This window comes from Asterias amurensis, chromosome 10, assembly GCF_032118995.1.
Source record: "Asterias amurensis chromosome 10, ASM3211899v1".
Classification (NCBI taxonomy): domain Eukaryota; kingdom Metazoa; phylum Echinodermata; class Asteroidea; order Forcipulatida; family Asteriidae; genus Asterias; species Asterias amurensis.
The window spans coordinates 11,630,600-11,655,490 of record NC_092657.1 but is presented as its reverse complement, the minus strand read 5'-3'; the positions used below and the strand labels follow the sequence as shown (position 1 = coordinate 11,655,490).

General features: G+C 39.4%; 1 protein-coding gene across 4 annotated transcripts in view; it reads right to left on the bottom strand.

Moving 5' to 3' along the window:
• LOC139942525 (tyrosine-protein kinase BAZ1B-like) overlaps window positions 1-24,891 on the bottom strand; it is a 46,416-nt gene that overhangs the window by 5,020 nt on the left and 16,505 nt on the right. For 3 of the 4 annotated variants that reach the window (XM_071939344.1, XM_071939346.1, XM_071939347.1), the window contains 18 exons: window positions 24,709-24,838; window positions 23,195-23,363; window positions 21,923-22,026; window positions 20,773-20,931; window positions 19,801-19,958; window positions 17,609-17,754; window positions 16,127-16,328; window positions 15,621-15,687; window positions 14,772-14,968; window positions 13,688-13,852; window positions 12,366-12,534; window positions 9,376-9,508; window positions 7,023-7,297; window positions 6,141-6,209; window positions 5,532-5,710; window positions 3,016-3,196; window positions 1,701-1,778; window positions 427-570 (listed from right to left, as the gene is read on the bottom strand). In XM_071939344.1, the coding sequence (XP_071795445.1) occupies window positions 427-570; window positions 1,701-1,778; window positions 3,016-3,196; window positions 5,532-5,710; window positions 6,141-6,209; window positions 7,023-7,297; window positions 9,376-9,508; window positions 12,366-12,534; window positions 13,688-13,852; window positions 14,772-14,968; window positions 15,621-15,687; window positions 16,127-16,328; window positions 17,609-17,754; window positions 19,801-19,958; window positions 20,773-20,931; window positions 21,923-22,026; window positions 23,195-23,363; window positions 24,709-24,838 (2,725 nt within the window). The remainder of the gene's footprint in view (window positions 1-426; window positions 571-1,700; window positions 1,779-3,015; window positions 3,197-5,531; window positions 5,711-6,140; window positions 6,210-7,022; window positions 7,298-9,375; window positions 9,509-12,365; window positions 12,535-13,687; window positions 13,853-14,771; window positions 14,969-15,620; window positions 15,688-16,126; window positions 16,329-17,608; window positions 17,755-19,800; window positions 19,959-20,772; window positions 20,932-21,922; window positions 22,027-23,194; window positions 23,364-24,708; window positions 24,839-24,891) is intronic. The other variant, XM_071939345.1, reaches the window with a different exon arrangement.

The window sequence follows — 24,891 nt, the reverse complement described above, 5'->3', positions numbered from 1 at the left end:
AAAGGGAAGGTACACTATTGGTAATTGTCAAAGACCAGTCTTCTCACTTGGTGTATCTTAACATATGCATAAAATAACAAACCTGTGAAAATTTGAGCTCAATTGGTCATTGGAGTTGGGAGAAAATGATGAAAGAAAAAACACCCTTGTGGGACGAATCTGTGTGCTTTCAGATAGGAATAAAAAGACTTCTAGCTAGAAGTCTTTTATTATTTTAGTGAGAAATTACCTCTTTCTCAAAGACTACGTTACTTCAGAGGGAGTTGTTTCCCACAATGTTTTATACTATCAACAGCTCTCCAATACTGGTTACCAAGTCAGTTTTAAAGTTAATATTTGTTTTGAGTAATTACCAAACGTGTACCTTCCCTTTAAGCAGCACAATACAATTTGTTATTACGGCATGCCCATTAGTTTTTCTCTCACCTCATAATATTGCTTAGCGTTGTTCAACAAGAGACGGACATCATCCAGGAAGGACTGCTGGTTCTTGTAGTGCTTATTGCAGCATTTGTTTTGCATCATGTGAAGATCTATGGGAGAGGTGATGGTTTCTTCATAGTCTGGATCCTGCATAAGAGGTCAAAGGTTAGAGGTCAAATATAGATTTCTATGTGAAGATTGATGATAAGAAATGTGATGGTCAAAGGTTAGAGTTCAAATGATACAACATGTGTAACGTATTGTAAAACAGCGGGACCAGACGAAGACATGGCCTTCGACTCATTTCAAGGCTGTTTGAAAACTTGGTTTAGCACACAACTCGCCTGCCACCGGAGCATTCCGCTGTTTGAGATTTTTTCGACCGTACACACGGCTATTAATGACCGCACACAGTGTGTATGGTTGCTGTGGGCTTTAGATTGACCATCCCATGGTAGTAGGATTCAAATTGATCGCGTGCAGTGGGCATCCAGAGGCCAGATAATGCGTTACACGATGCATAGTATTTGAGATTGCGTGGTTATTTTTGTGGTTGTAAACAGTAAAAATGCGGATTCACATCACCGCAGATTTTTTTTTAGCGGTGATCTTTTTTTTTGTACACGCGGAAATCCGCGGAAACGTGCAAGAATTGTGCATGCCTGTTTGTTGTGTAAAGAACTTAGTGCACTTAACATAAGGAGAAGGGATTCGCCACTGCCGGCATGGTTTGATCAGCAGCATATTGCGCCACAGATGGTTGTTGTCATAGGCAAGGCACCCTTGACTGAAAGACAATCTAGGCAAACTCAAATAATTACAGACAAGTGACACCAGAGTTACATATTTACAATAAATAATTACAAGTTTAACATATACATGTACACTTCTCTCCAACCTTGACTAGTATTAAATCCAACCTTCATCGGTATTAAATGAAATCCAAATCACTGAATGATCTTTGTCACGACCTGTTCCAAAAGGCCTTCTCAAATTGACAGTTGTAAACCATAAGGGTGCTATGTAAAAGAGTAGGTCTTACTTCTTACATGTAAGAAGCCACTATTATTCTTGAGATGTATAATAAATACATGTACGTGTACACACACTGTGCGAAGGAGCTGCCATACTGGTTTTTTTTTTTTTCATTGGCTATCCCTGGGAATGCAGGTCATGGTGTGACCTCTGACATGAGCTGTATGCAAATTATAAAGTACTAAATATTTATGAGCGGAGTGTAGCCAAGTGGGCCGAAGCAAACATATCACAATTCTTACCTCTGATTGATCTGGTGTCGTTCTGAATGGTCCACTGTCTCTGTATCTCAACATTTTACTAATGATGTCTTCAGCAATCTAAGAATTAAAAACAAAACCATGGAGACATGATATCAAGAACATTTATTCATTCATTCAACTGGCTTCCAAAGAACATTTGTGATGGCTTTCCAATTGCTCCTGTCCAGCATGCAATTGCCTGAGGGCGAAAACTTTTGAGGGCGAAAGCTTTAGAGCGCGGAAGCTTGTGAGCGCAAACCATGTTCACTTATATTTATGTTTGGTTTTAGAAGCCCTACTCTCTAATATGGGGTGTTCTGGTTATGGTTTTATCTTCATGTTTTTTTTTTTTTTGGATCTCAAAGGAACATTACAGAGGATGCGTTCCCTGGGTCGACCCTGGACTGCCCCCGATGCGTTCGAACAGCTTTGATGTCATTCCAGGGGCTCACCCAGGTCAGTCCCCAGTGCCCTGCTTGTGGAGTGGGTCACTTGGGGCTGGCCCCAGGTAAACGCCGCCACTACGCGATTGTTGAGTGGTTGTTCATTTAGCTCTTGCCAAGGGCTCACCCAAGTGAGCACCGCGGGGTAGACCCAGGGAAGCTAAACGAACGCAACCAGAGTCTGTCTGAGCTTGTAAGAAAATACCCATCTAGAATCACATATTTACATAAACTTACACAGTCTATATGAGTATGATCGAAGAAAACATTCCTTGAAACATTTATATCCGAAATATTTGATGAGAAATAAATAAAACCAAGTTCTTGTTTGGAGTTATCATGCAAAATGTGTAAACAGTTTCACTACTTTCTTGTGACCCAGATGGCCGATCGATCTCAAACTTCTACAGGTTTGTCAGTTTATGTATATGGTGGATTACATAAAGTGCTTACACTGCCAGCAACTGTTTTGTTAGCGAAAACCAGTTGTGTAATGTTCCTTTTACTCAAAATAATTATTATCATAAAACCTTACTTGATAACGGGTAATTAAGAGATGTGTATAGTACAAAACATTGTGAGAAACGGCTCCTTATGAAGTAACGTAGTTTTCAAGAAAGAAGTAATTTTCAACTAATTTTATTTCCAGACCTCAGAATTTGATTTTGAGGTCTCAAAATCAAACATCTGAAAGCACACAACTTCATGCGATAAGGGTGTTTTTTTCTTTCTTTACAATTTCACAACTTCAACGACCAATTGAGTTCAAATATTCACAGGTTTGTTATTTTATGCATATGTTGAGATACACCAAGTGAGAGGACTAGTCTATGACAGTTACCAAAAGAGAGAAATCATAATTTGGAGTTTACCTTAATCCCGAACACAATCTTGGCTTTCTTGGCCAGTCTCGCCTCCTCAAGCCTCCTCTTCTTTGCCTTCTGTTTCTTCCTCTTCAAAGCTACAGCGGCTTTCTTGGCAATCTCTTTTTGTTTAGTCGTAGACATTGCACGACGCTTTGGTTTCATACATGGTGTGCAGACCCATCGACCCCTGAAATAAGAAACCACAAACTAATCTCAGAGAAGAACAAATGAATAATATCGAAGTCTTATATAGTACACGTATCTACCAAACAAGGTACTCAAGGCGCTGAGTATACACGTATACACCTTCAGAAAGATAAGTCATTGCAGTGATGAATCCTGAGACCCAATTACTTAGCACCTTATGAGGGTTTACAAGGTGCTACGGCGCATACAGCAGCCACAGCCAGGAACACTGGGGCCAACCCCTTCTCTTTTCGATAATTGCACTGGGTTCTTTTCTGTGCGTTACACAACTAGTTTTGGATCATTGGTGGCTTGGGTTTAAACATGATGAGCACTAGTGCTGGGCAACTAGTGCAACTACATGTAGTGTTGTGGTTGCGACTATTGATTGCTTAATCGAGTCGTGACTATCGCTTTGCCACGATTACTACAAAAATAGTAAGAAGTAACTATAAATTATACTAAATAGTATTCAACCAGGTACATGTATAGTTTCTTTTTTGTGTGTGTGATTTGTGTGAGAGAAGAGTCGGTGTGGTCTTGAACAATTTAACCCCCGGCATTGCGCAGTAGCTAGAGGCAGTAAGAGTCCCCAAAATTCAAGAGTTTTTTCCAAAAACTTTTTAAACCTTTAACAGGCCTGTGAGCGGGTCATAAAAAAAAAAGCGGAAAATTGTTGTCCGGATTTTGGGCCAAAATGACGAATGTAATAAAAGGCTTTAATTAAAAACTGAAGCGTAGACAACACATTCACAGAAACAGTAGGCCACAATTCTTACATGTAACAATGTGTTGTGCATCCTCATTTTCAATATATTTTTGTAGCATTCCTTTAGAAATAAATCCACAAGCACGACGAGTCCTCGTCGTCGACTGCCATATTATGCATTACTTGTCGCAAAAAAATACACACTGTATATATGTACACACAACGTGCGTACGGATGTCGCATGGGGGAAAACCATGTGTGCCTAATCTTGTGTCAAGGTGTTGGCTTTTTAGTAAAGCGCCCTCTGTTGGTGCAATTGAATAATGACATTGAAGTACATGTAAAACAGAACGAAAAATTAACAACAACGGCTCCAATGAAAGACCAAGACGGAGCATTTTACTTGGTCTAGCCCCCGACTCATTATGTCAAAATCAAATCAAATCGCAATTAAAGTGCTTCCCGATTCCAGGTACCTGCTGCTTGACGATCTATTTCGGATGTAAAAAAGAAGATAAAATCGGAACGGGAAAAAGCGGAGCTGACAAGAAAAACAAGGAACGAAAAAAAAAGCAGAACCCACGAAAAATGCAGACTGGGAAAATTAAAAAGAGCGGAATTCCGCTTTAAAGCGGAGATTTCACAGGCCTGCTTTAAACAAAATTGTTTACCTTGGAGAACCTTTTTACTGTGGAGACCCTTTTTGACAACAATTCTCACCTTAGGAATTTGCGCATGGGTGGTTCATGACAGTCTTTATGGTACGCTGCAGGACATAGATGACTTCTTACCAACTAGACCCCGGCATTGCGCGATAACTAGAGGCAGTTTGAATCCCAAATTTCCATGCGTTTTTCCCAAAACTTACTTTTTACTTTAGAGGCCCTCTTTGTCCAGGTAGTAACCTTTGGAAGTTGCGCATGGGCGGTTCACGGCAGTCTTTATAGTAAAATCAAAATTAATATTCTTCATCCCCGCTGGAAATTTAGTAAACCACATTTAACCAGTTGGCGAAGTACTTGGCCCTTAAGAAGGCATAACAAACTAATTGTTCTTAAGGCCCGGTCACACAATTACGAGGACGAAGACAAGAGCATTAAAAATGCACGCCCTCGATTGGTTGAATAAGCGTGGGCATCTTTTACTCGGGACAATTCAACCAAAAGAATGTGTTATCTTAGCGTCGTTATCGTTATCGTTTTCGTTATCGCTGCAGTGTGACTCGGCCTTTCCTCTGGAGACCCTTTTTGTCTAGGTACTGACCTTGGGAAGTTGCGCATGGGTGGTTCATGGCAGTCTTTATGGAAAGCCGCAGGACACCAAGCACACATAGCCATATAAGGTCTATCGTGAATAGCAAAATATCAAGAGAGAGTGCTGTTGAACCCACACAAAGATATAGGCAATGCGTGCGCGAGTCTTGCATGACAACATACATTGCGGTAGCAAATCTGCACAATCTGCCTACCCATAACGCATTGCGGTTCTGAATCGTGATGAACCTTATTCTAAAGATGATGTTTCACCAACTAGGCCCCGGCATTCCGCGGTAGCTAGAGGCAGATGAGTTTATCCAAAAACTTAATTTTTACTTTGGAGAGCCTTTTTGACCAATTACTATACTAACCTTGGGAAGTTGCGCATGGGTGGTTCATGACAGTCTTTATGGTAGGCTGCAGGACACCGAGCACACATAGCCAGCTCACCACCCTCATGGCAAACCTCACACACTTCATCATGTTCGTAGCTCGCATCAGAATCAGAGTTAGAATCAGAATTAGACTCGGACTCTTCATCAGACTCCTCCTGAAAAGAAAATACAAACAAAAAATAGTAATAATAGTGGCTCTTATACAAGGGCGAGTCAAAATGGTTGGCCTAGATTTATGATTTGAAAAACTAAACAACAAATGACTAAAACCCCAAGTGAAGCACATATTAACCCAGCATTCTTTCCTGCTCATTTGAAGAAAAAAAAATGAAACAAATTGATCATTCCTAAGAGAAGTTAAGCCTGTTTTACTGAAAGCACTTTTGTTTGTAACTGTCCTTGGAATTTAATTGCTTGACTGGAATGTTATTGCTTGACTGGAATGTTATTGCTTGACTGAATGTTATTGCTTGACTGAATGTAAATATCTGAGTAATTAGCACTTGTCACTTGAGTAATATTTGGTGAATTAGATCATGGTTCGATCATGAAACACCATAAAATAACGAATATAAATTGTCTCACTTCTGATGATTCGTCAGACTCATCCATGCCCTTGTAGCTTCTGTTTCTTGCAATTCTCCTCGTCGAAGGCTAAAATGAAGCAGACATAGTATTTCATTTTATAAATATTGGTTAACCTTTCATTAGTACAACAAAACTAAAAATGAGTTAAAGGATTTGGGTACTTTTTCAAAATGTCCATAGATTTACATTAAACTTACAAGGTCCGAAGATAATGATAGTGGAAAGCTTCCTTTTAAATATTACTTACTGAGGTGCTGTAGTTTTTGAGAAATGAGTAAAACAATGTAATGAAAATACGTTTGTAAATGCTTGAAATAGTTTTCGTCTCATGAGACCAAAATTATTTTCATGACATTGTTTTACTCATTTCCCCAAAACTACAGCACCTCAGCACGTAATATTTTCAGGGAAGCTTTCTACTATCATTATCTTTAAACTGTGTAAGTTTAGTGTAAATCTGTGGACATTGTGTTTTTTGTCCTACAAAAGTTACATAGTCCCTTTAAATATGACAGATATTCTGGAATTTTGTGCAAATTAAAAAAAAATTACCACATCTCAACTTCACAACAAATGGATTTACATGTAGATGCTGTTTAATTATACAATGGACACAAAAAACATGTGTGTAAATTGATTACAAAATCTTCAAAATATCTTGGTACTTAGAACTTACATACATGTATACATCTGCCAAACACACTCAATATTGTAGAAGGAAGACTGAATTGTAGACACCCAATTTATAATACAAACTAGGTGTGCCTTTTAAAAATTGTATGTAATGACTCTGTAGTTTGACCTTCAAGCCACAACTGTTGTCAATTTTAATAAAATAAAAATTACACAAAATATTTATGCAAATAAAAATCAACTTACAGCGCATGCGGGACATTTCCACTCCCCTTTGGGAATAGCAGTCAGCGCAGGACGCAGACAGAACAGATGAAACGGCTGGTTGCAGTCATCACAGAGTAACAGTTTCTCATCATCGCCCTTCCGTCGGCAAATCTTGCATTTTGCGTTCTCCGAGGACTTCTCCCATCGGACGCACGCCTCGCAGACGCTGAGGAGCAGGTGGAGTCGGGACATTGAGGGCGCTGTCTCCACTGCCTCAATCCATTGGGTTACCTTCTCAGAGATACCTGGGTCGTCTTTTAGAAAGGAATAAAAAAAGAAACGCTTTATATAAGAACTGTGTCTTATAAATAATAATAATTACAGTCAGTTTACCTTGTGGTTTAAAGACCTGCTTGAACGAAAATGTCAAGTCGTGAACTTTGCTGAATTCCACTTAAAATGTTTTTGATGAATAAGGAAATCGAGTCATATGATTATAAATAGGTTTCAATTGTGTAAAAAATACAATCATTTTGTATGCCCTTGTCCAGAGCTTTTCTGCGAGATTTGTGAAAAGCCCCGTTACGTAATCACTCTCAAAACGTCATACGTAGATAAAGTCGCTTTGTTGCAGAGTGAATGTATAACATGTATAACAAAGCAAACTCCCGCAAATGACGTCAGCGGCATTGTCCTTTGACGCCCGCTCTCAACGGCAGAAGTGTTTTTAGTTTTTCAACAAACCTTTAGGTAGGGGCCTGATTTTTTAATCGATAATTACGAAAACTTCAGAAGTGTACACATATCAAAATGACATTAAAACGGTGAACAAGTGCATTATAAACAAGTAAAAATACAATTTCTGTTGAAAACATTCCGCTCAGGTAGCTGTTTAATACTTGATATTTGAAATAAAACAAAGTGTATTCCAAAAACTGATCCCCTTATGACCGTTTCCCAAATTGTATCCTGAATGTGGGTGTGATTTCTGGCTACACTGCATTGAACCGTTTTATGGCTTCAAACTCGCACCCCCGAACAAAGATATTGACAAATGAAAAACTGCCAACACAGGGCTAGATAGCTTAGTTGATAGAGTGCTGGCACATTAAACCCAAGGGAGTTACTTTTCCTTATGATTACAAATTGCTGTTTGAAATTGTTTTTGGGGCATTCCAAGTCTTTCTTTTGCTTATAGCTTGGGTATTGAGGGTAAACATGGACAAAACTACAGCTGTAATACAAATGGTCTAGAGTTTAGACTCAAATGTTTTTTTATAGACTCACTTGGTCAGATTCCGAGAGCAAGTCACAGATCACTTTTTAAATCACTTAATAGTGATAATACCTGAACAATTTCACTCAAACTACTGGATCACTATTGACTGAAAACCAAATGAGGCAATATACAAATTAAAAAATGACCTAATACAACACGTTTAGTTTAAAGATGCTATGTCAGATTTTTGGCCCCAAACATTAAAAAATAGATTTGTATGAGTGAATGGTATTTCAAAGAGTATCTAACGAAAACAAGTTTAACTTTTACTTTTAATGGTCAGGAACCATGACAAAAATTTAAAACGTTTATTATAAAACACATAAGAATTGGTCACGTGATATATTGTCGGGATCCCGACAACAACTAATTCTGAGCACTTTATTTCACTGCTACTAATAATTGGCGGACTTTTTTTAGCAATGGCTCAAATGAAAGCTTGTAACTTTCTCGACCCCCATCAAAATACCTATTGAATTTTAAATCAAAATGTTTGGGTCAAGTCAGCCATGAATCTGACATAGCATATTTAAGGTATTGTTGAAGAAAATCAAGTGACTCAAGTCAAGTCAGATTCCCAGAAATTTTTAAGAAAGACAGATTTGAAGGAACATGTTACCTTTGATCGGACGAGTTGGTCCATGAAAAGCGTTTGAAATGGTTTGTTGTGAAATGCATTTGGTTAGAAAGTTATTTTAAAAGTAGAATATGATGATCCACACAAGTATCACTCAAAATTGCACGGTTTTCCTTTTACGTCGCGAACTAACACCAGTGAACACGGTCGGCCATTTATAGGAGTCACAGTTTTGACTCCCATACATGTACAAATGGCCGACCGTGTTTGTCGACGAGTTTAAGCGAAAACCACGCAATTTCGAGGCATACTTGTGTAGATCATTGTATTCTACTTTTACAACATCGTTGTAACCATATCGATGTTAAAACAAACGGTTACAGGACGCTTTTCAAAGACCAACTCGACCGATCCAAGGCAACATGTTCCTTTGAGCATCAGGCCATTAAAAATTGTTTGCGTACTTCAAGGGTCGGACGTTTGACTGACTCAGTTAATCAAATCTGATCTAAAGGAATCTGATGAGACTACCCTACCTTCAACCTCCTCCTCATCTTCCTTATCTTCTTCATTCTCCTCTACAGGTTTCGGTTTAGGTTTTGGCGGGGCCATGATACCTTGAAGAAACTTGGGATTCACTCCAGCTTGGCTCTCAACGATCAAAGCTCCCTGGTAATCAAAAACCATTCAATTACCTAATCAAACTGGTGCTTGCAATTTGTTTATGATGTTAATGTTTATTGTATCGAAAATTACAAACACCATTTTTTTAATGAGATATCGCCTAACATCACAAGGCCAGATGGCCATTCAATAAAGGTAAAGGCTACACTTAAAGGCAGTGGACACCATTGGTAATTACTCAAAATAATTATTAGCATACGTTTTTTTTTTCTTCTTTTGAACGATTGGTGCATAAACGCCATATATTTTAATAAGGCGGCGCCCTGACATGAAGATGGCGCGCACCATACATGTAGGTAGTTTTTTTATTACTTTGTTTTTGCTGCAATAGTCCTCTTTTTGACATGTACATCAACTAATTAACTTTGTTATTCCAAATCGGCATTATCATCCATCGAAAATGCAATGTAATTATGTTTGTGACACAGAAATAGTACGGTATGCTTGTCCGCCATTTTAAAAACCACTCGTCAACACCCCAGATGTATGTTCGCCTAAAGTTGTCAACGTTCGCCAACAGTGGCGGCGAACAACTCGTTCCACTTGAAATTGTATGCGAACGTGCGCAATTGTTGGAAACGTTTGCGCAAGTGGAACGCACCCCTGCAGGGGTTGCCCTTAACTTTTTTTTCAACTGGCCAGCAGGACCAGTTGGCTTGATTTTTCACTGGTCCGCCAGGTTTTTGACTGGTCCGTCAATTTTTTATGCTATTTTTTTTTTAACTAATAGTATTCTGTTGTATACCAACTGCTCAATTTTCGATCGTCGCTATTTCAAAATTCAACATGATTTGCAACGTCAACTTAACTGCACTGGAAGCCATACTTTCTTTATGTGTACCAAGTTATTGTGTTCGTAAAGGATAATTAATTTGAGAGTATTTTTTCTTTAAAAATGTAATAACAATAGCGTTATTAAAATTAATTTAAAAACAGGTCAAATTATTTGTCAGAGCAAAATGATCTTTATTTAGGTAGTTTTTTTTTTAGTCCACGGTTTATTGTAAGCACTCATCATAAAAGTATTCCCAAGTAAGAACTTTTTTATGAAGAAAAAAAAAATAGTGTTTTTACTATAAAAACACCCCCAAAAACACTTTAAAACCGACTGTTAAAATATCATTAACTTTTTATGTACTGCCTTCAAATCTACTGTGGGGGAGGGTTACGTGCGATCGCTCAAGTTATTTTATCATGTATAAACATTGCCTATTATTGTACCCTATTATTGTACCCTATCATTGGACCCTTTCGGTACAGAAAAAAAAAAAAAAGTTCACGGATTTACAAACAATTTACAGGGTTTACAGAAGGTAATGGTGAAAGACTTCTCTTGAAATATTAGTCCATGAAATGCTTTACTTTTTGAGAAAACGGTAAAACAATATAAATTCTCGTTAACGAGAATTACGGATTTGTTATAAACACATGTCATGACACGGCGAAACGCGCGAAAACAGGAGTGGGTTTTCCCATTATTTTCTCCCGACTCCGATGTCCGATTGAGCCTAAATTTCCACAGGATTGTTATTTTATATATAAGTTGTGATACACGAAGTGTGGGACTTGGACAATACTGTTTACCGAAAGGGTCCAATGGCTTTAATAAGTATTCATAAACATAATACATCGTACCGAAGTTCCCAAAATCTTCCCACTTTCGTCCAGAAAAACCCCCAACAAAAGGTAGACATCAAAAAAGTCCATGAAGAAGCATACGAGTTAGACGGTATTTTTTTCAATTATGTGTATGGAATGGTCGGTGCCGGCGTCTGTTTTGTGAACAAAATTTTCATTTAAAAAACGTTTTTAAAAGCAGCAAAAACAACTGCGCCTTTGTTTAACACATGATTGCATTCTAGAACCCAAGTCTTTCTTGAAATCAACCCGCAAAAAACCCCAAACAACCGCGCATTATATGTGACCAATAAAACCATGGATAAACTAGATCGCCCACCAATCGCCCGCAAAAAAAAAAAGGCCCCAAATAACAACAAAATTACCCAAAATCAGGACGGAAGAACTTTACTAAACACAATTAAATACTCCTTTTTGCTCATCCAGAGTATCCTAACTTGGTAATTTTTGTTGAATGAAGCCTCACCGTCTCGCTCGTTTTTCGTAAACACGCTAGACTCTTATTCCCACACGGAAATCTGCTCCGTTGACTGACCATGCTGCTGACAGAATGTGTTTTGCTTTGTGGTCTTCTGTCAAGGCGATTGAAGCTAGTTTTGTAAGCTATTGCGTACTTTCACCAATAGAGGGCGTCTATTCCCACGCTATCGAATATTCTGAAACGCCCTCTAGCGTTCAGTATTTCTTACACTTTCTGCCACACGTGAACTAATACGAAGACTATAAGCCTTTGCGTTGCATGATGGGATTTTGCGCTGTGTATGCGTGATCGTCGGAAGTTTGCCAGCGTTCAGCGGCACTTCGAGTAATTTTTATTATATTTTATCCAAACCTTGAGTGAATGTTTTTACATTTTATTTGAGCCTGAAAATAGTTTAAAAATTGTCATAGTTCTGTAGTACCGCTGCCGATATTTTTGACTGGTCAGCCGGACCAGTTGGCAAGGTGTTTCAGCTGGTCCGCCGCGATTTCTACTGGCATTTGGCCAACGGACCTGCGTTAAGGTCGAACCCTGCCCCTGGTATAACCAACACAAGTTCTCATCTCATGAATTATTCATTAGGCTACTTTAAATACACAGTCCTTGAGCTTTGAGGCAGACTTTTAGTTGTTCCTCCCACCTAATAATAAACTTGTAAACCTAGTCCATCTGACATAACCTACACCAGTTCTCATGAATTATTCAATAAGCTAATTTACATACCAGGTCCTTGAGTTTCGTGGCTGACTTCAGTCGTTCCTCCCATTTTGCAAAGTCCTTCACCCCACCCAGGTTCCCCTGTCTTATATGCACCTCCATGTCCTGCAGATCTTCCTTTAATGAGTCCAGGAGTTCCTTAGGTCCATCAGAATTACGCAGCTCCGGACCCGACCTGAACATTTAAAGGAACATTACAGAATTGGTTTTGCTAACAAAACAGTTGCTGGCAGTGTAAGCACTTTATGTAATCCACCATACATGTACATATAAACTGACAAACATGTAGAAGTTTGAGATCGATCGGCCATCTGGGTCACGAGAGAAAAGTGAAAAACTGATTACACATTTTGCATGCTACAATGGAAGAAAACAAATGAATAAAACTCCAAAACGAAATTAGATTATTAATTTCTCATTAAATATGACATATAAGGTGTTTTTTTTACTATCATCATCATTTGAACGTGAAAGTTTGATGTAAATCTGTAACGTTCCTTTAAAAAGCACATTATAACACATTTTAACACATTTTAAGAACACACGTTAAGCTAAACTTGCGTCTACTCCTTATTGGTTGATTTATGTCCTTCACACAACAAAATACATCAAGAAATAAAGTCCTCACGAAAGTGGGGGTCAAATTCAAAGTCTCTACCCTCAAATTAAAATGGTGTAAAATGCCATTCAATTTGATACTCTATCAGAAGGAAATATGAAACATGGCTTCATTGAGCTTCAAAAACAAGCGAATTGAATATAAAGCCATTGGACATTTTCGGTAAACAGTATTGTCCAAGGCCCACACTTCGTGTATCACAACTTCTATATAAAATAACAAACCTGTGAAAGTTTAGGCACAATCGGTCATCGGAGTCGGGAGAAAATAACGGGAAAACCCACCCTTGTTTCCCACGTTTTGCTGTGTCATATTATGTGTTTCAAATAAATCCGTAATTCTCGATATCGAGAATTGATGTTTGAATGTTTCTCAAAAGGTAAAGCATTTCATGGAATAACATTTTAAGAGAAGTCTTTCACCATTGCCTTCTGTAAACCCTGTAAGTTATGTGTAATTCTGTGAACTTTTTCCTTTTTTTCTGTTCCGAAAGTGTCCAATGGCTTTAATTGAATTGAGTTGAATTGAATTGAATTGATTTCTACATTCCAAAGGGGAATTTTTTGTGTCTGTCAAATTTGTGATATTTCGCTCTGGAGTATCAAATAAAATGGCGTTTTTCATCATTTGAACATGAGGTGAGGAACTTGAAATTTATCCCACACTTTCATGAGGACTCTAAAAGGCTGAGCTCCTCTGTTCCACATACCTCCTGGATAAATGGATCATCTTGGAGACATCCTGAAAGCGTTTCTTGATCTCAACACAGAGGGCGCTCTCTCGGATGCCTTGGTTGTCCAGGGCGTCAACGAGGGACTCCAGCTCCTTCGAGCTCTCGTATTGAAACCAAAGATTCTGCCCGACCTTAGGAATGCTAAAAAAAAAGATTAGGAAAAGATAAAACAAAAGTTATAACAGTGGCTTCTTATATTGACCCATTTCACCTGACGTCATCATCAGAAAAATCTTGAATGCGTCATACTGGTGGGGAATTTCACTGTGCGTTTTCATATATAACTCTATGCATTGAGTATGCTGTGCGTTATGCAGTGAAGTGCGAGCAAGGGGTTAATAGCGCGCATATCCATCACCCAGTGACGCTCAAGGCGCTTGAGCATACATAATATCGAAGTCTTATATAGCGCATGTATCCACCAAACAAGGTGCTCAAGGCGCTGAGTATATATATACAAACTTTCAGAAAGATAGGTTATTGCAGTGATGAATTCTGAGACCCAATTATTTAGCACCTTATAAGGGTTTACAAGGTGCTACGGCGCATTAAGCAGCCACAACCAGGAACACCGGGGCGAACCCCTTCTCTTTTCGATAAGTGCACTGGGTTCTTTTACATGCGTTACACAACACATGGGACCAACGGCTTTACGTCCCTTCCGAAGGACGAAGCAATGGTTAAGTGTCTTGCTCAAGGACACAGTGTCACGGCTGGGGACTCGAACCCACACTCTGCTGATCAGAAACACCAGAGTTTGAATTCGGTGTTCTTAACCGCTCGGCCACGACAGTGTTTTCTTGCAAGGTACAATGAACTATGAGATCTACTCCCTGTATGTACATAGCACCAGGTAATGGTTTAAAGGTGCTAAGGCCCAATATGCTGCCAATCAAACCAATATACCCCCGGAAGTGATACAAATATGTTTGAGAGCACCCTCAGGCGGTCAAAAAGTATGGCCCATTAATGTGTCCATATAATCACTCAAATAAGTGGTGCACGAACACATGAAAGGGCCAAAATCAGGAACCAACTACAGTCACCAGCAAAGACTTACGTCTTCTCTCCGCCACTGTTGTCATCCCCGCCGTTCCTGGCTTCTTTCTTGGTCCTGTAGGAGACGCTGGAATCCACCCATCCTTTTTCAATAAATAGACCGGGGGTAACGGACGAGAACATCCAGTAGCGACTGTGGTTACGATCCGTACCGATAGGGACCTGACGAAGGGCTAGCCTGGCTTGCTGAATACCGTCCTAAGATAAAGAAAATAAATTCCAGAAATATATTGTTGATGAAAATCAGGCATGAGTATCATACACAAGGGGCACTACCTTCTCCATTTTTGGTTAGCTTCCTCCTGTCGACCCCGGTCTGCCCCCGGTGCATTTGAACAGCTTTGACCTCATTCCAGGGGCTCACCCGGGTCAGCCCCCACCCTCGCCCTGCTTGTGGATCGGGTCACTTGGGGCTGGCCGGAGGTGCATAACATCACCACGAGAGGTAAGTGTGATCGTTTAATTAGCTCTTGTCAGGGGCTCACTCGAGTTTATTTGTCATTACCTGAATCACTCTTTGACAAACCGAGTCGGTACTCACTGGTTTGGGATGGAGCAATTTTCAACAGGATCTCTTTTGTCTGATTGTGGGTACTAAATTTCAGGATACATAATCAGTGAGTGTGAGTGTTTTCATTGAATTACATGGGTCATAACTTGTCATGGATGAGCAGTTAATCTGCAGGGCCAGTCAGTTGGCTGGTTCATGATCCAATTGAAAGATTCAAGTATACTGTTTGGAAAAGAAATTACATGGGGTTTAAACGACTAAAAGGATGTGTTATTCTGGCCTTTTCACGTAACAGTTTTGTCCAAACCCAACATAACAGAAGATGAGTTCTCCACTTACCTCAAATTTCTTCTCGAAGTTTTCTTGCGCCCTCATCTTCCTGTACTCCTCTTCTCCTTTGATTCTCCTGCAAAAAGAAAATTATGAAAAATTAAAGACCAGCTGGAACGAAAACGGCAACACGTTATCTTGGCGGAAATTTATTTGAAATGTTTTCAATCAAAAGAGAAATAGAGTTCACATGGGATTAAACATACATTCATAAATGTTAATAAGTTTCGCTGTTCCTATTGGTGGAGAGCACATTACGCCAGGGTGTTTAAATGGTTGGTAATGACCAGCTGGAGCTGTTTATAATTGGTTAATAACAATAATGAATGGTCAGACATTGGGAGGGTTGACTGTGAGCTGTGTTAACATCCACCGCATGATACCATGTTGCAAGCTGTAGATACACACATGGTGTCACCACAAACCAAATATATATTGATACCTCACCATGCAATGCCTCAAATTGTATACAAATACATTTAGCATCGTCAGTGGCCAAAACCGCCAAATCTTACTTTTCTCTTTCGATCTTCTCCTGTTCTTCCTTCTCAGCTTTGGTCTTAGCAGCCAGGAGTCGTCTCCTCTTAACGACAGACGCTAGATCTAGACTCTCATCCACGGCAGCCTCTGGCTCCACCTTCACCTCCTGCTTCACTTCTTTCTTCTTACGGACACGTTTCTCTTTTGGTTTCTCTTCGGGCTTTACCTCAGAACCTGCTGGAGTTGGAAAAAAAAAGGGTTCTTTGGTCAAAATGTAACACACTTTTGAGAACATCTTACCCCATCACTTAGGGAACTTCATTGGCTATTGATAAGAGAACGAATCCATTTTAAAATTGCTCTTCTCACTTCTTGGTATACATCCACTTTACTGTCACATTACAGTCCTCCATGATTTCTTTGGCCCACACTTGACATCACTCGCTTGAATGTTCCCCGAGAAAACAAAGTTCTAGGTCAGACGGCTTTCAGTGTGGCTGGGCCAATGATTTGGAACAATCTCCCTACTGCCATTAAAGAATCTAGTACTCAATACGTTTCGTAAAATTCTAAAGACTCACCTTTTTCTATGTTTATTGCTTTCGAGTGCACTATGATCTTAATGGAAAAGCACCTTATCAATTTTGATTGTTATGTTATGTTATGTTACAATTAAATTCAGGAGCATTCTAATTGGAATCTTTTGGGGACATTATACATGTAGGTAAATCCACTCTCTTTTCGGGTCGCATGGTTGGCGTGTGCGTAAAGCGCTCGCCTCTCACCAAGGTGACCCTGGTTCGATTCCTGGCCAGTGCCATATATGTGAGTTGAGTTGTGCGTTGGTTCTCTGCTGTGCCACGAGGGTTTTCCAGACCATCCGGTTTTTCTCCCTCGGGAAAAATTAAACACTTTCGATATTGTCTGTGCTCCTGGGTCATAATGAGTTGATGTGGCTGGCAGCCAAAGGCGCCCTTGCATGCCTGCTTCTCAAACACGTTGCAGCCGCGTCCGTCGCTATTCAGCGATTAGCTGCGAGTAAGGATGATTAGCCCCCCAAATTATAATTATTTTGGCATGGCCGGGTGGTTAAGAGCATCAAATTCAAGTTCTGGTGCTGATTCACCGAGTGTGGGTTCGAATCCCGGTCGTGACACTTGTGTCCTTGTGTCCATGAGCAAAATACTTTACTATAATTGCTTCTCTTCACCCAGGGGTATAAATGGGTACCTGCGAGGGTAGAGGTTGATATTGTGAATGAAAAAAGCCACAAGCGCCTTACAGGCAGCTCAGGGCTGTATACTCCCTAGGGAGCCGAGAAACATTACAGGGATGTTAAGGCCCTATGACCAGGGCACTAATGTAAAGAGCATTGATACGGTTATTGTGAAATGCGCTATATAAGAATTTGTTGTTGTTATTATTATTATAACAAATGTCAGCACGATCAGAACTACGTAAACAATAGAAATGAATGTCCCCTTAAAAGTAAAAACTGCATTGCCTTGACTATGTACCTTCTCTGTTTTCACCGGCAAGTTCCGCCTTCAATTTAAGCTCCTCCTCTTTCTGTATCCTCTCTGCCTCTCGCTGCTCCCGCTGCTTCTGTTTCTCCTCCTTAATCTTCTCATTCTTCTCCTTCAAGGTTTGGATCTTGTCTCTCCTATCAAACAAAACCAAATCAAACTTGTTCATCATAGTCATGAGGTACATGTATGCATTGTTGTAGCCACTGTGGGCGGTGGTGGGCAGGCCTGCACAGAACTTAAAAAAAATCGCTCAGCTCTCTGAGCAAAACTCACTGTCAGACTGTGCTGCCCAGCACAGGTTTCCCCCAAATTGCACTTCAGCAATGACGGCCCAACTAAGCTTGGGCGATATTGCTTTTATTATCCCACGAAATTATTATTATCGTCCAAAAAGTATCGCGATATTCGATTAAATCGCGATGTGTATTTGAAGAATAATACTATGCCCAAATCCCGTGATGTAGAAGATTAAACAAATCGAAGTATGGATCTGTGAGATGTACTGTCTACCCATGGTGTTGTACATGTAGCTCTATGAGTTACACACAAAGTGTCTTTTAAAGTGTCAACTGCGCATGGCTGTTCTTACATGTGTGTATATCCTGCCCATTTCATTCTAGCTAACCAATAAGCATCCATAATGCACATGGAGTGACCTCTCATTCATAAAATGGTTGTGGATGGGTTGTGGTTTGTGTAATATGATCCCATTGTGGTCAGCAGTTCGGCGGCGCACAAGGCTCCCACACAGGGGAGGTAATTGATACATTGTGTTACTTCTAAAGTGTCTGTGGGAGACCGCCTGGGCGCTAAAGTGTTTGATGTTATTTTTTTTCAATTGGGGGATCTTGGGGTTGTTTCTGGGACTTGAATTTTTTCTTTTTAACAACCAGTTGTGGTTGCAAGACGGCTCAATTAGGGAAGACATCGCGATGCTTCATCAAAACCACGATATGCCGATAATTCGATTAACAAAAAATCAAGACGATATGGTAATCGCTTAAGAAATGGTACTCGCGATTTTCGATTATATCGAGATATCGCCCAAGCTTAGGCCCAACATCTAATCATGAATAATCTTGTTGAACCGCTCACCATTGGTGGACTAAATTGGATGTATAGACCCCACCACTAATTGAAGTAATCACCTTTTTATATTGTATAATTATATTTTTATCGTTGGCAGGGGTCTGGTTTTACACATCTTTTGATGACAGTTTTATACTTTTGTTTTAACCTTGACAGCCCCTGTACAACTATTGTGTATGTCTAAAGATTTAAAAAAAAAATAAATAAATAAAATAAGTTGGCCAAGCTAGCTACACTGCATGCATGTGTGATGTACAGGGTGTCTAAAAACAAAAAAATACACTTTTGAAATGGCTGCCGAATAAAAACTTTATAATTCTGGGGGTAAAGGTTTAGTATGGATAGCTTGTGGAGCCAACTTTCATATGACACCGAATAGTCCAAAAATAATTAATGATTGGGTCAGCACTGCTTGTAAAGGGTATGAAAATAAGGTTGCGCAGTAATTAGCCTTTCAATTTGTGAGAGGTAAGTCCTTTGGTGCTTACAATAGTAACTCCAAGATGTTGGCTTCTTATACTTCAGTGACAGGTGCTCACCCAAGCATGACTTTTTGGTGTTATATGAAAGTTGAGTTCATAAACTATTCATACATCTTAACCTTTTCCCCAAGAATCATGTAATTTTCATTCTGCAGCCATTTCAAAGTGTTTAGTTTTTTTTTAGATACAGGGTATTGGCCCACTTGCACAACCCACCCATACTGGTCGTCACATCGTCTTAAGCCGTGTTTCCATTGGACTTAAACTGGTTAATTAATTACTGCCACAAATTGTTAATTTACCAACATTAAGTCCAAGTACGAACACGGCGCTGTTAACTTAACAAGCCGACTCGAGCTGCTGTATTAAACTTAACAGGAACAAGAGGTCCTATGAGAACGCACCACTACGGTATACTTAACAACACTGTCACGTGACTTCTTTCTTAAAGGTCTGCTGATGTTCAAACCACCACGTGCAATACGATTGCATTAGCTTACATGTACCTAACCCTATTTCTAACCCTAACCCACACTCTGCTGAACAGAAACACCAGACTAAACGTACAAGATTTGAAAATCATCTGTAAGATAAAGTCCTTCTACTCACCACAATCTAGCAGCCACCTTCTGTTTAATATCCATGAAGTCCTGCACAGCGTAGGATGCTAAGATGCGATGGCACAGACACACCAGCAAGCCAAGCTTACCCTGGGGCTCCAACTCAAAGAACTCACTGGTCTCAAGGAGTTCCACAAGATCTTGCGGCTGGAGAAGGGAAAAACCAACAAAAGCTGAAAGTCTGAGGCCTGCAGTATAGGACTTAGGAGTAGGCCTGGGCGAATTATTCGAATATCCGGTTAATGGCAAATAGGTTTTCCTATCCGTAACCGCGAATGCCTTTTTTTTCTTAACCGGATATCCGCATAGGGCGCAAATACCTCTGTACAAACCGGATAATTCTGTAATAACAACCGAGTAACCGGATATTCTTTAACTATCCGAATATCCGCGGACGTCGGGCGACAATGGATATAAATGTTTCGTCTGAATCCTTATGAAACTTCTGTTAAGACAGCATAAAACAGTATAAATTAAGTATTTAACTATGCTCACCTCCGTGAAGAGTTAAAACAATGACATTTCTGACGTAATTTGTCTAAAGATTACACAAGTTTTCCTTCACGTAGAGTCAATTACGATCAAAAGAAAATCGCCATCTTTAAATAAGATCCGGTCATTTTTATGAATGAACCGAGTGACACTGTCTAAAACTAATATCAATCCGCCCATAAGATCTCATTCACAAACGAACAGCGCCCTCTATTGGAAAAAAAAAATTATATATATTTTTTTAAATAGCGCCCTCTCGTGGCGAAAAAAATTATTCGAGTATCCGGTTAATTTCGGATAGTTGGCCAGCGGTATCCGAATAACAAAATTTCACTATTCGCCCAGCACTACTTAGGAGGCTGTTATTTACTGTCCGAGGTACTTATGAATGCTTGTTATAGCCCATAGCAGTGTGTACATGTACATCTATTATTTTAATTTTACAATGCTAATTTTGATGTGTGCTTACCACATCATCTTCATTGATGTAGTCTTCACTGCCATTGCTGCTATTGCGATCATCGTTATCCTGTTGATCATCATGACGTAAGCTGAGTCGAAGAAGCTCCGAGGCTGTGTGCATGTTGACTGGAATCTGAGACAGTGGCATGCTAAGCTCCTTGTAATCCTGCAAATACAAACAATCACAGATTTTGTAAAGGAAGGGCAAGTACAATGTACATACTCCAAAAATGGTTAACTATAAAGTCCTACCTGGTGAGAAGCACTGCAGCAGTTGATAGTAAAAATAGAACATTTATAAGTGCAATGGTGCAAATATTTGGATTTATGTAACTGACATACAGATCCTTGTCATTTTATTCGTGGACATTACTTCACGTGACATTCACTATTACTCCCATCCGCACCGGCGATTAAAAAGACCTATTCGCCCATGGGAATTAGCATTTCCCATTCAACAGTTAGGATCATCCTTGATCCCAAAGTTTTTTAGCAGTACAGCGCCGCCGCGCTGCTGCTAAAACAAAGGAGCACCTGTGCAAAAGGTTGTGATCCAATTTGTGCATTGTTGCCGCTACGAGACGCTATATGATTGTTGGTTGTCAGTATTTTGTGTGATTTTTTCATGTTATACTTTTAAAGTACATCAAATGACAAGGATCTATATGTCAGTTATATAAAACAAATATTAAGTGGCTTCAATCGTAGAATGGGAGGAATATTATCGCTCGGTAAAATTTGGACTGTTCCATTTCACTCGGCTTCGCCTCATGAAATGGAACAGTCCAAATTTTACCTTGCGATAATATTCCTCCCATTCCACTCATGAGCCACTCAATATTTGTATACTAGTTGAAAGATTGGACTGTTCTATTCAACGAGGAGCTGAGTTGAATGGAATATTCCATCTTTCAACGAAAGCAAATATTCACACTATAGACCGTTTTGAATATGACGTCACCATTCAAATATCTGCCCTACAAGATGGCGTGTGCGTGCGTACATGTACCGCAGAAATCAATCCGCTGCAAGCCTCATTGATGTATGATTGTTTTGTTCTGAGATTTTGGGCACTGCGTCTTGTCAGCCGAGCGTCTTATCTGCAGGAAATTACGGAACTCAACAGTACCTGATACTACGGCATGTATAACTCTTACCTCTGCAATCTTGTCTTGTAGTAGCGTCTTCAGAAGGATAACGAGCACACGAGAGAGGTAAGCAAAGCCAGTATTCCCTCCAACTAAAGCTTTCATCAAGGAATCTGCACAAACAAAATTAACAGTTTAAGGTATTCAATACATGATTGGTTGAGATGACAAAATAGTTGTAGAGTTTTATGTAGACAGTGCTTATGTTATGTGCTTTCATCCATGGAATAACAAACCTGTGAAACTTTGAGCTTAAAAGGTTTTGATACTTTTCGTAGATCAAGCTTTTGGCAAAGAAATTAATCCCTACTGTGTATTGATTCATTAGTCCTAATGTTTTTGAGAAAAACAAGAAAATCACAGACTGATGTTTTCAGGAGAGTCGCAAAATTACCAGTACTGGTGGTTGGATAAAACAACTTTCCAAAATAAAATTTTTGTTCGATTTTCATCGAACTGTATTTTCACTCGCTGAAAGGCACATATTTCTCCGATGTACTAAACACATGGCTTACAATCTTTTTATCTAGATCTATTTTTTGCACTAACACTGTGGATGTTGAATGAAATAAATGAATAAATAAATAAATTAATAAACAAAACAACCCAAAAAGGCTCAGCGACAGGTGAACTAATGGATCGAAAAACCTTGTCCTGGACGGTACATATCCGCTGGTTGTCATCGACTAATTTTGACATTGCGCCATCGGTTTGCAACAAATTAAATTTTATCACAAAAAAACAATTTGAATTAGCTATTGCAAACAACTTAAAACCGAAAGGAACGATGCAAGAAATAGTTAAAGACCCTGGTCACTATTGGTTATTGTCAAAGACCAGTCTTCCCACTTGGTGTTTCTAAGCATACAGTGGCATAAGCATAAAATAACAAACCTGTGAAAATTTGAGCTCAATTGGTCATCGAAGTTGTGAGATAACAATGAAAGAAAAGAAAACCTTGTCGCACGAAGTTGTGTGCTTTCAGATGCTTGATTTCATGACCTCAAATTCTAATTCTGAGGTCTCGAAATCAAATTCATCAAAAATTACTTCTTTCTCAAAAACTACGTCACTTCAGAGGGAGCCGTTTCTCACAATGTTTTATACTATCAACCTCTCCCTATTACTCATTACCAAGTAAGGTTTTATGATAATAATTATTTTGAGTAATAACCAATAGTGTCCTCTGCCTTCAATGGCCTGACGATTCAACCCTAGCAGAGTCTTTCTGGAAGGCTAAAAAATAAGCAGTAAGTTTAATTTTTTGAGTTTGTCCCTTACCTGCGGTTACCGGGTAGGGGTCATCGGGCATGAGCAGTCCACAGTAGCAGTTGAGGAACTCTACAACCATTGCAATATCTCCAAACAGGGTGTTAGGCAGACCCTCTGGCATGGTTACCGGTTTGGGGGTAGGGACAGGCTTCAACTTCAGATCTTGATCTTCATAACGCTGGGGGAAGAACACAGGGAAGTATAAGTTTCAGTCAGTGACTAAATTGGCAACGAGATAAAGAATAAAATCCGTTTTTCATTCCTTAAAACAGATGTGTATGAACACTTCATGCTCTTATTAAAATTTTCCACTTGCAGGTTCCGACAAAATGCTCTCAGATATATATACTCCGGAGTTGGGATGCTGGGAAGTTGATAAGAAAACACAAATGGTGCGTCAAGAAAACGATCGGTGGTAACCTAACACAATTACATTAAACTAATTGGGACACTTCTGACAGAGCACCAGTGAACTGATAAATAATAAACAGAGGGATGTGTGTGATCATGTGAATGTTTGTCATGAAATTGCATGCAAACATTGGGACAGACAACTCACACCCAAAACGATGGTCGTGAAAACCATTATTATCTTTACAGATTAAAGGCAGTGGACACTATTGGTAATTACTCAAAATAATTACTGGTTCTTGGTGACGAGTAATGGGGAGAGGTTGATAGTACAAAACATTGTGAGAAACGGCTCCCTCTGAAGTGCCATAGTTTTCGAGAAAGAAGTAATTTTCCACTAATTTGATTTCGAGACCTCAGATTTAGAACTTGAGGTCTCGCAATCAACCATCTAAACACACACAATTTTGTGTGACAAGGGTTATTTTTCTTTCATTATTATCTCGCAATTTCGATGACCGATTGAGCTCAAATTTTCACAGGTCTGTTATTTTATGCATATGTTGAGATACACTAACTGTGGAGGCTAGTCTTTGACAATTACCAATAGTGTCCACTGCCTTTAAAGACAGTAGACACTATTGGTAATTGTCAAAGACCAGTCTTCTCACTTAGTGTATCTCAACATATGCATAAAATAACAAACCTGTGAAAACTTGAACTCAATCGGTCGCCAAAGTTGTGAGATAGTCATGCAAAAAAAAAAAAACCTTGTCACACGAAGTTGCGTGCTTTCAGATGCTTGATTTCGAGACCTCAAATCAAATTCGTGGGAAATTACTACTTTCTAGAAAACTATGTCACTTCAGAGGGAGCCGTTTCTCACAATGTTTTATACTGTCAACCTCTCCCCATTACTCATCACCAAGTATGGTTTTATGCTAATAATTAATTTAAGTAATTTAATACCAATAGTGTCCACTGCCTTTAAGTACTTTTCAGTAACATCTTTATAACAAGTAAGCTTTCAGACAGAAATTTTACAACTTTATTTTCCTATGACTGTATTTTTGTGATGGCAGTTTTTTTTTTTTTTTAAACACAGAAAACCGCGAATCCTTGTAAGACTTGCATGCCTGACTTTTGAGACACTCATTAACTAATTGTTTTACCTTGGCTTGTTCCAGCCTCATCTTCCTGTCCTCCTCATTCTTCTTCTGTCTCTCCTCCTCTCGTTGCTTCTTCTTTTCTTCTCTCTTCTGTACAATGACCTCTTTCCTCTCCTCTGGGGTCATCGACTTCCTGCAAAAAAAAAACCCACAAGAAATAATAAATAACTCTGCAAAACACCATGT